Source organism: Lactuca saligna, chromosome 6 (assembly GCF_052625555.1).
Source record: "Lactuca saligna cultivar CGN05327 chromosome 6, ASM5262555v1, whole genome shotgun sequence".
In the NCBI taxonomy this organism is placed as follows: Eukaryota; Viridiplantae; Streptophyta; class Magnoliopsida; order Asterales; family Asteraceae; genus Lactuca; species Lactuca saligna.
This window is the reverse complement of record NC_136422.1, coordinates 2705389-2717521: the sequence shown is the minus strand read 5'-3', so window position 1 is coordinate 2717521 and position 12133 is coordinate 2705389. Positions and strand designations below refer to the sequence as shown.

At 35.5% G+C, this 12133-nt stretch overlaps 1 protein-coding gene across 1 annotated transcript; it reads left to right on the top strand.

Annotated features, from left to right (window-relative positions):
- Positions 1-5583: 5583 nt before the first annotated feature.
- Positions 5584-8574, top strand: LOC145000040 (scarecrow-like protein 6). Its single transcript, XM_078959187.1, has 2 exons — positions 5584-5798; positions 6346-8574. Exon 2 carries the CDS (start codon positions 6346-6348, stop codon positions 8389-8391), a length of 2046 nt encoding a protein of 681 aa, XP_078815313.1. The 5' UTR covers positions 5584-5798; the 3' UTR covers positions 8392-8574.
- The last annotated feature ends 3559 nt before the right edge of the window (positions 8575-12133 follow it).

Genomic DNA, 12133 nt, shown 5'->3' with positions numbered 1-12133 from the left:
TCAAATTTCACTCACTCCCACGTTTTTGAGCTGGAACAATCAACCACACTCCTCATTTTCTCTCATTTCTCTCATTCCACTAAGTAACAAACATCACTTTTTCTCTCAAACTCTTCTACTCAAATTTTCGAGATCCAAGGCTGGATTCAAGTGTTCTTCCACACTTAGTAAGTAAAAATTCATCCTCCCTATTATTATTTCACTTCATTCTACTCAAATCTTTGGTTGCTTACACAAACTCCCTAACTATGATGTTAGATTCTCGAAAACCTTCAAGGCATCTCCAAGTGTTCTTGAATTAAACACTTCCATTCTTCAACAATCATCTACTGAAATCACTCAAGGTGAGTTCATACCCCTACATTTTTATGTTTTCTCAAGTTTTCAGGGGGGGAATACAAGTTAAAACACTAAGAACATAACTAGATTTTTCTAACAGCCTTCATCAGAAAAGTTCAACTCCATTCACGGACTGTTTTGGGCATCTTACACATTTTTGTTTTCAAAACTGTACAAGGTGCAAATAGTTCAAGTTTTTAGCTTTAAAATGGCTACTTGCACATCTCCATACGATTTTTCTACAATTTATGGCGATTTTTACAAAACTGCCTATCATTTCAAACAACAATCCGGACCAGTCTGTGATTATGGACTTTTTCACCCAAGTTAGAGGTCATTATAAATTGTGATAAAAATTATGAGCAAACTAGACACATTTTGCGAACTCTCAGAATTTACGGATCTAGTTTTCGACTTTGTATGATTTTTCTAGGATTTTTCCAAAACAGGGCAGAATTGCTAAATTTTACCAACAGCATGTAAATATCATAACACTTTGTATTATGTTGAGCAAAGTGTATAATCATAAGTTTTAATGTTTGAATGTGTTTCCTAGTTAGTTTATCATTATGAACTGAAACTAAGACATTCATATTAAATATTATCCATTCATTTTGGAACACGTATTATTTAACTATAAAAAGTATAGTTTGGATAAATTCACAACACTAATACATCTCCATAAAAGGATTCATACATATTACATACATTTTAGATAAACTATAATAGGTATAGTTTATGATACATCACTCTGCGCACTCGTACAAAAAGGGTACATTCATACAAGAAATATTTATATTCACAAACATTTAACGTAAACTTGTTATCCTATATTGTGAGTTTCTCTATCTCTCCCCGTACGTCCGAGTGCGGGATATAATTCCTGGTAGTTATAATCAGAATCTCCTTGAGGGAGAACGTGATACTTGTATATAGATCTATATTGAGTTTGACACCCCACACCTTTCTGCTAGCTACAGTTGGACCTGCAGGTCTACGGGTGACAAATGTCATTTCATTTTTCGCGACACTGAGAACGTCGTGGCAGGTTCACATAGTCATAGTATGATTATAACGGCTCACATAGGGAACAATAAACTTGTTATCCTATATTGTGAGTTTCTCTATCTTTTCTTTCTCTCTATCTCTCTATCTCCCCGTACGTCCGAGTGCGGGATATAATTCCTGGTAGTTATAATCAGAATCTCCTTGAGGGAGAACGTGATACTTGTATATAGATCTATATTGGGTTTGACACCCCACACCTTTCTGCTAGCTACAGTTGGACCTGCAGGTCTACGGGTGACAAATGTCATTTCATTTTTCGCGACACTGAGAACGTCGTGGCAGGTTCACATAGTCATAGTATGATTATAACGGCTCACATAGGGAACAATCCATAAGTTTACGGGATTTTATTTTTAAAACCTAAATGAGTTTTATCACCTTTTATCTCTATGGGTACAAATACGAAGTACCGGGTCTCTATACAAAGCTATTATGATATTAAAACTACACATCCTCTAAAATTGTTAGACTTCAACTATAGTCGCTGAGCGTATATGTTGAGTCATATAAGAATTTAGTCTTGATTGGCCTAGAATTGGTGGTGCCCGCCTCATCTCCTGTTCCTCGTTGGGTTGTGGACCTAGGGCAGACCCACTATATTCAACGTTTTATCTAAGTTAAGTCTTATATAACTTTATATGTTAGACGATTATAGAGGAACTCTGCGGATTACTCTAGGGTTCATTACAGCATCATGTAGGATTATTTCTATTCATACTTAACTAAGAAAATATTGGATTTTCTGGAAATCAAACTAAATCGATTTTACAAGGAAAAACGGTTTCTACTTCAAACAAAACTCTTATGAACTCACCAACCTCTGTGTTGACACTCTTTAAAACTACTTGTATTCTCAGGAAATCAGTGAAACAGGAAAACTTCATCGCTTTGAGGAAGGGACGCTAAACCGTCAACAATTTATTTTGTCATCATAATGTAATTGCTTTTGAAACATGTAAACATATACTTTGGTGTAACTTTTGCAATTATATTTGTGTTGGTTGTATTTACTTTGAGCACTATTATACGCGTTGTTGTGATACTGTACATGAAGTCCTCCACCCCCAGACGTTTCCGCCATCCTTGGTTTGGGGGTGTGACACCTCTACCATCTATCCTATTGCATTGCATTCCATTATCTCGTATTGTATTGTACCGTATCATACCAGATACATCTATTGAGTGATAGAAAGGTAATCTATTTCATTGTATTTTCTTCATTTTGATATTGATAGGGATCCCCATTCATTCCTAGATTCCCGGATTGATTTTCCCTGCCTAACTACATGGTAGTGGTCTAGGAAAGAGGTCCATGTAGCTTGGCTGGTTACAACTAATGAATGAAAAAACGTGTGTACCGATTTAGATTTCCCGTCTTAAGCCCCACGGGTTAGGAGGACATTGCAAAAATGCCAGTGGAGGTCTGGTCTCAAAGTCTAGCCTTTATTCTCCTATCATTGCCTTTGGGGAATGAGCAGGTGAAGAGCTTAGTGTAACGGTCTGGAGCGCAGCCTCTTACTAAGAGAACATATGCCACGCAAACACAGAAAAAGGGCAAACGGGTAAAGGAGTAGACTAGACGAACAAAGGAAAGAAAGTCAGAATAAGCAATCCCCAACGCCCCTTAATTTAAAGGAATTATAAACTTAATTTGTTTTTTTTTTTTTTTTTTATGGTTCTACGAGTACCCAAAGTACGAACGATATGAATGTTTGTTGTCCTAACCATTCTTTTGAATCCCGATCCTGTTAAGGAAAAGGGGTGATTTCTAACTAAGTTTTAGTTTTTTCCTAGGCGTAATGCTTCTTTTCTTCTTCTTCTATGCCGCCTATTAGTATGCGACTATTCGCTTATCTTACTAAGCTAAGAACTGGATCTCCATCTAAGAATTAATGTTTTATCCAAGCAGAGATAGTTCACACTATATAGTTCCTTTTCCATCAAAAAAAGAGGATGTCTTGGTGTTCATGGCATTGAGTATCCATTTCTATCGTTTTACTTATGGTTATGTGCCTAAGGAGAATTACAGATTATTAGATAAGTTAGGTCTCTTTTATTTTGGTATTCAAAACATAGGTAAGGTGACTAGAATATACCAGATTAACATGGATCTATCATTACAACTGATTCCTGAGAGTCTGGTTTTAGATGGTGTTAAGTCCTTTGTTGGGGCAGATTAATAGGCATGGCAGGAATACGACTTTTTAGGTCGACCACTACACTACATAGAAGTGATAGCGAAGCTAAGCTTTATAAAGGCGAGCAACCCTTATAGCAATAGCAAACGGCCTACTTATAGCAATTCCCAATTTCTAGCAATAAACTTCCCCAATTTAAGCAGAATAATCCCCTCTTTATTCTTCTCTTCATGTATGTGGGCTGCTTTCCCCGACCCGAATAGACGAACATGAAGTTTATCGTTGTATGAACTGCATTGCTGATATTGACCCCAAAAAAGAAACGGTAGGTACAACTAGGTCGTGAACAGTCAACCATCGTACTGTAAAAATTGGATAGGTTCGATCTATGGTCATTGAAGCCTCCTAAAAAGATCTACAAAATTCATCGAGTTGTTCCAAATAATCAAAACGGCTGGTGATTAATGGAATTCCTTGTCGGTTTTCTATGAAATACGCTACTCCATGAGCCCTGTAAGGGAAAGAGTACATGGTCTTTCCTCGATTCTCGATGGGTCTGCTTCTTCCTGTCATCTCAGCTCTCGTCATTTCAACCCATATCTAATGTAGCCTACATCTCGCCCCAAACCATACCAGCTTTCCAGGCCATTCAATCCCCGTCATCGCCTCTTTCTTGTTCTCGCTCGGGAGCCAAAACGAACACGCTTGCTACCTACTGTACTGGACCTTCGACCAGGCATTCTACCTTTGTCGAATCGGAACCAATACCACTACATTGCGCTCGAACAGTTGAGCGGCCGTCGACCCTTCCACACAGATATCGATTCATTCTTTGTACCTGATCCAGCCTCACAACCCTTCGCGGGTTCGTAAGAAGCCAGTCTTGTTTGGTAAGACATAATTTTACAAAAAAAAAAGAGAGTGCTCGCCCCGACCAATAAAGACCGTAATTACATAGATAACTGCTCCTCCCCTTCTTCGTCTTTAAGGCTTTAAGGCGAACCGTATGACGGCTGGAAATAAAGACGACCTCACATTTTCGTAGATGGTGTCAGTGAGAGCCGTAAAACCCACTATTTTTAACAACATCCTTGCATAATTGTCTTTGGACTAATACATGTTATTAAACAATATCAAACACAAAAAAGTAATAATGAATATTTTTTTTGGAGAGTCAATCCAGAACAACATTTTGGAATTGATCATCGTGTTTTGGACTAGGTTCTTTGTATTCTAGATGTACACTACCATTTCAGATTCCCTACAAAACTAATTTTCGAACTAAAAAACTGGTCATAATCACACTATAAGATACTTACATGGGTCTCATATGTGTAAAACAAAAAAAACATACAAAAAATAGATATTTTAGACTCGTTCTTCGTATTAAGAAGTTGTTCTACGCATTTCAGAATACATATAGTAGTGTGTAAACACAAATGTAAGCAACTTAAAGAGTAGAACTTATTTGATTTAACGAATACATGCTCAAAACTCTGCCTGTAATACAGGTAGAACAACCTTTGGAGTCGCAAAATCCGGAACACTTATTTTGATTTTTTTAAATTTTTTTGTGGGGAGCCTATATATAGCATTAGACTACAGTATTTGACTTAGACCATTTTGTTCGGGTTCAAAATGGCCTCTTCTAGACGTTGTGGTCATTTAAAAAAAAAAGTTATTGTTTTTAAAATATGGTTAGATTACATAATTTCTTTAAAAATTAACCATATAATATAATAATATATTTTGCTATTTATTAACTAAGTATTAGATTAGACTAGATTTCACATTTTATTTGAGAATTCTTATTGGACAATCCAAGCTTCAATAGGCGATGTTAAAGACATTGGAAAATCAGAATAAAAGCTTTTACTTGAAACAATATAAAGACAATATTTTACATGAATGATATGGATTAGTTATAGAAAATTTGTTGTATTTAAGAAAAAGAAAAAGAAAAACATTCAAACATTTAACCATGTCATTTTCCAAGGAGTTTTTATTTTTAGTACTTATTATTTGTTGATGTACACATCCATCCATGACAGGAAACAAGACGGGACACCACAGGACTCCTACAACAGGATAGAAGGAGAGACCAAGTGAAAGGCCAAGAACTGAAAAGACCCACACTTTCTCTCTAATTTCTAGAGAGAGAAACAAATACAGTAGAGAGAGAGTTTTTATTTGGAAGCAGAAGCAAATTCATTCTTCACAGATGGAGCTCAAATGATGATATGAAGATAAAAGGCTTGTTTTTTTTTGTCACCAACTCTTTCGTTTCTTCATGACTTCAAATCTCAAACAAATCACACCACCCACAATTTTTTTTTTTTTTTTTTTTTGAAAAAAAAATCTGGTTCTTATTATTATGCTTTTAATTTCTTTCTTTTCGGTGGGATTTGATTGTTTTCTCTCTTTGCTTATTTATTGAGCTCCAAATCTTTAAACATCATCATCAAGATTTCTTGAAAACTGTTAATTTATTGTTTTTTTTTTTGGGGGTCAATTTAAAGCTCATTTTGAACACATCTCAAAGCTCCAAATCTCACAAACCCATAAATATTTATTAATATTTTTGAAATAAAAGCAATCTTGATTACTCGAAAGCTGTTCTTGTTCTTATTATGTTTGTTAATTTCTCATTTTCTTTAAGTGTTTAATGAAATTTCCCTTTTTGGAATTGAAAATAATCAAGATTTGAACCCATCTGAAAGCTAAAAAATCTTGATAACCCAAAAAAATGTGTTGTTATTTTGTTTTTGTGTAAATAATTTTTTGTTTTCTCGATGAACAGATGATGAGAGGTATGCCATTTGAAGTTGCAGCTTTTCAAGCTTTAACAGGATCTAATAATAAGTTTAAAGAAGGCAGTTTTGGCAGCAACAACAGTAATGAACCCATCTCTGTTCTCGATACACGGCGGAGTCCAAGCCCTTCCACCTCAACCTCCACCCTATCCTCCTCCTTCGGCGGCGGTGGTAATGGCTGCACCACCACCGCTGCTCCATCGCTAGGTGTCCCCGACCCTGACATTAACAACCACCATCACCTTCAACAAAAATGGCCGGATTCTGTTCCGCAGGAAATGTGTATGTCTGGGTCTTTGGCAAATATTAGCGGTGAAGGTGGCCGGAAAGATGAGTGGTCGGAGCTACAACCCATCCCGGCGGAATTTGAGCTTCAACAACGAAGATTCGGAGTTGGATTGGAAGATTGGGAAAGCTTGTTATCTGAATCTGCGGCTTCTCCGGCACAAGACCAGTCTCTTCGGTGGATCTCCGGCGACTTTGATGACACATCTTTGAGTCTTCAACAGCTCTTGCAGAGCAACCAAATTGACCAAAATGCCCCTCCCGCCACCACCGTTTCTGAAACTCCGGCGCCTCCAAATTTTCACCCACAAAACCCACTGTTCTTCCCCTTCTCAAACCCTGATCAAAACCCTCCTCCACATCTAACGCCACCGCCGCAGATACAGTTCCACCATCATCAGGGTCTCCTAAAAGCCCCGGTCTTTCACCAGGGTCTTCAGAAATCTCCGGTGTTCCATCAGAATGTTCAGAAACCTCCTGCTTCCGATCTGGGGCTTCAGAAGGCTTCGGTTAATCAGGGTTTTCAGAAAGTTGCGATTTCAAATCCGGGTCACGAGTTACAGCTCAAGAAACCATTAATGGTCCCCGGAACAAAACAAGGACCACCGGCCCACCAGCAGCACCACCACCCCCAGCAACAGCAGCAGCAGCAAAACCAGCTTATCTGTGACCAGCTATTCACCGCGGCTGAGCTAATCCTATCTGGGAACTTCACACACGCGCAAGGGATATTGGCGCGGCTCAATCACCAGTTCTCCTCGGCTCCGACACCACATAAGCCTTTACAAAGGGCGGCTTTTTATTTCAAGGAAGCAATGGGATCTCTAATCTCAAATTCAAATCCCAACAAAATCACTCAACCCTTTAATGGCGTCTTCAAGATGGGGGCTTATAAATTGTTTTCAGAAGTTTCTCCGATCATTCAGTTCATAAACTTCACTTCAAATCAAACAATTCTCGAGGCTCTTGGTGATGCTAAAAACATTCACATCATTGATTTTGATATCGGATTCGGTGCACAATGGGCTTCCTTCATACAGGAGCTTCCATCAAAAAACAACAATTGCGGCGGTGGTCCCTGTTCTTTGAAAATCACTGCTTTCGCGTCACCTTCAACCCACCATCCAATCGAACTTGGACTCATGCACGAAAACTTATCGCATTTCGCTCATGAAATCGGGATTTCATTCGAGCTTGAAGTTGTCAACTTTGATTCGTTCGATCCAAGGTCGTTTTCAGTATCCGGGAGTGAAGCCGTTGCTGTTAATTTCCCAATCTGGTCAGCTTCCACTCACTTATCCGCCATTCCTTCCATTCTCCATTTCTTGAAGCAACTCTCCCCAAGAATCGTGGTTTCACTAGATCGTGGGTGTGAAAGGACGGATCTACCCTTCCCACATTACCTTCTCCAGGGTCTCCAGTACTACGAAGTTCTCTTAGACTCCATTGATGGTGGGAATGTTGTTTCAGAGATATCAAACAAGATCGAAAGGTTCCTTTTCCAGCCTCAAATTGAAAGCATGGTGTTGGGAAAACTTCAAATCCCTGAACCAATGCCCCATTGGAGGTCACTTTTTACAGCTGGAGGATACTCCCCTGTTCTTCTAAGTAATTTTGCAGAAACTCAAGCGGATTGCGTGGTGAAGAGGATGCAAATTCAGGGATTTCATATTGAAAAGAAACAGGCATCGCTTGTTCTTTGTTGGCAGAATCGAGAACTGATGACTGCGTCAGCTTGGAAGTGCTGAAATTGAATTTTAATGGAAGATATATAAAAGATCTAGAGAGGTTTTAACGACAACAACTTTCAGCTCTTTTGATCATCATCATCAACTCTGAATAAATATTTGAATTAATGTTGTTCTGTGCCTCTCTTCTAATGATCGTGTAGACTGTTTATTGACTAGTAATTGTGTTTTTTTAACATGAAACTTGTTGATTTCGCTGCTTTTATCTGTTTTTTGATGTTGATATTTGTGTTTGATGTTTGATGGTGATGGCGCTAAAAATCGTCGATTTGAATGTTTGAAGATGAGATTATTTGTTTGTTTTTCTACCTTTTTTTTTTTGGTGTTTACATGTTAGTTTTTTTACTGGATACATACATTTTTTTTATCAAAGAAACCCAAAAAATAACATTTTTTAGGGTTAATGACTTATAAGTTATAAGGTAAGATAGTTTAAGTTTTGTTCATATTTAGTCTTTTTAAGCTTTATTTTTCCTTCATATGTTATTGAAATTGTTTGCGTTAGATCGATGGTTGATGTAGGTTTTAGTTGTTCAATGGTAATAATTGAGAAAACAAACATAAGATAAACCATCTTTATATATACACCAACCGATCATATGAAAAACAAGTTCAATCATGTGAAAAAAATAAAATAAAAAACTAAATATAAATAAAATCTAAATTATACTATAAGTTATAAATTCTTATCAATTTGGCTTTATTTATGTTTTTCTTTTATTTCTTGAACTGTGTTGTTGTTTTCATAGTCTTTAATGGAAAGAACAAATAGGTTAATAGGGTCTTACTTGTTTATCTATTGTTTATCTAAATTTGATTTTTTTTGATTATATAAAAATAGGGCAGGTTGAAAAATTCAACGTAGCCTTTGGTAGGACGTGAAGGGTAATCTCGTCTTCTCACACAACATTATTATTCAAATACCCAATTGCTCATTATACAACACATTTTTTTGTGTAATGACGTATTTAAAATTGGAGTTATCTTTTTTGCTTGTATTAAACCAGACACGTTAACGTGTTTAATTTATTTAATTTAGAGTATTTTATGTGGATGGTGGTGGTTTTCATCAGATTATTATATAAACATAAAAAATTACTATCTATTATTAAATAAACAATATAGATTATAATATAAATGATAGGAACATGGGACGATAATTTATGTACATTTTAATCTAATAAAATACATTACATGACATCGTTGTCGTTGAAAACAAACTTTTATATAAATCCTTGCCAAACAACCTTGATAATCGTTATAGATTTGGACTAACTCTATATTTAATTACTAATTATCTGTTATTGAATTTGTTTTTGACTTTTAAATAATGATTAGGGTAGAGGGGATCCATCCCTCCCACCCATCTCAAATCCATTATCACATTAGTTTTTCTCTTTTTATTTTTTTTTTCATTTTCCATAATTGGTTTATTTACTTTTACTTCAAATACTAGTATGATGTTCCATCTAATAGTCTATCTAACATAAGTCATAAGTTTATTCCTTTACATGTTTATTTTGTTAATGTTAAAAGTTGGTACCTATTGATTTGACCAAATTTCTTCTTTCAAAAAAGAAATATCAAATAGTCTATCTAACATAAGTCATACGTTTATGTTGTAACACATATAATAAAAACACCGTTTTATCTATGAAACTCCACATTAAATACTATGTTCATATGTTTATGTTGTAACACATATTATAAAAACACCGTTTTATCTTTGAAACTTCACATTCAATACTATGTTCATGCTATAATATATTCAATCATTATCATACAATTTGTTATAAGATAATGATTTAGGAGACCATCGAAGTTTCAAATTTGTTTAAAAAATACAATTCAAGTATTACATGTTCAAAAAACATCATCAAACTAAGAAACGTGTTTAAAAAACATCAACGATGTGCATATTCTATTCAAAAAACACCATCTCCATGGTTTGGGGTAACTTACATGTTTGACCCCTAACTTTTTTTTTCTTAACTCAGACGGTCCCTAGCGTTTATATTTTTTTTTGCCTTCAGACCAATGATCGAGTTAAAAGACTAATATACCCTTATTAGTTTTATTTAACATTTATTTTTATTACTTGTTAATTATTTAAACAATTGATATATTTATAAAAAAATAATAACATAAATTGTATAAATAATTAATAAATAATAAAAATAACATTAAATGAAAGTAATAATGGTATATTAGTCTTTTAACTTGATAAGGGTCAGAAGTCGAAGAAAATTTAAACTAAAGGGACCGTCCAAGTTAAGAAAAAAAAAATTAATGATTAAATATGTAAGTTACTCCAAACCATTGATATGATATTTTTTTTTAACATAACATGTACTTCATTGATGTTTTTTTGAACACATGTCTTAGTTTGATGGTGTTTTTTAAACATGTAATACTTGAATAGTTTTTTTTTGAAAGAATTTGAAACTTCGATGGTCTCTTAAGTCATTTTTCAATTTGTTATAGCTAAAGTTAGTTGATTTTCCATGTTTGCATTGAAATTTGAGTATAAAAGTTGTTTATAGTTTTTATGCAATCTATGAATGTCTTTATGTTTTGTAAATTTTTTAAACATATGTTGTTAAATTGAAATTTAGTGTTTTTATTTACATAAAAGTATTTATATTAAAATAGAAAAAAAGTCTGTGATTCCCTGCTACGGATCCACGATACCCATTGAAGGTGGGATAGAGATTTATTTATAATCCCTGATGGGGATCGGGATGGGTAAGAGGATTTGAATGAGGTTTCTGGCAGTGACCCTAGACCCCATACACTACATAGGTCCGCCAATGGCTACAAGGATGGAGATGACTACACATAATGAGTTATGTTGTGAAATACATTGCATGATTTCAACCAAACCAAAGTTTAGGGAGATCATACATGTAGAACTGGTTATTACTAGTTTCGTCCTTGTAGGTTTATGAAGCATAAAGTCATTAGTCAATATGATGTCATTACCAATTCGTCCCTTCTGGTCTATTAACCTTCGGATAATTAGGCAATATGATGTCATTATCAATTGTTCCTTTTCATTTAGCCTTCGGGTCACTAGGCATTATGATGCAGTTACCAATTCTTCTCTTCAGGTCTATTAACTAGTGGATCATTAGGCATTATGATGTCATTACCAATTATTCCCTTCAAGTCTATTAACATTTAAGTTACTAGGGACTGTAATGTCATTACTGATTCTCTTCTTCGAGTGTATTAAAATTTAGGTCATTAGACACTATGATGCTGTTACCGATTCTTCCCTTCAACTCTATTAACATGTGGTCCATTGGACACTATGATATCATTGTCAATTCTCCCCTTAAGACAAAGGGGAGTGGCTACGGTAGAGACCACACCACCCCTGCTACATCATCACAAACACCGCCCCTACACCACAGTTTGGGTGCAGTGGAGGCCGCACTACAGTACCCAAGGGAGTGCCCATCTCTTCCGATTTCCATCCAATTGACTGTTGAATGGTTGTATTTTTAAAAAAAAGTTATTTTTCCCCTTTTTAACTTTTAAACATTTATATGAAGATGTCAAGCGGGCTTTTGGAGTTCTCAAGAAACACTGGTTCATATTGAAAAAACCAACATTTTTTTTTCAGCGAGGAAAAAATATAGGAAGTCGTAAATGCATGTATAATACTACATAATATGATTATCGAAGACAATGAAGAGTGATATGTGATTATTGTAACGCCCGGGTTTTCAGGGCTAAG

Bases quoted from the DNA above. Each gene is read 5' to 3' on its own strand.
- LOC145000040 (XM_078959187.1), top strand. From the start codon at position 6,346: ATGATGAGAGGTATGCCATTTGAAGTTGCAGCTTTTCAAGCTTTAACA.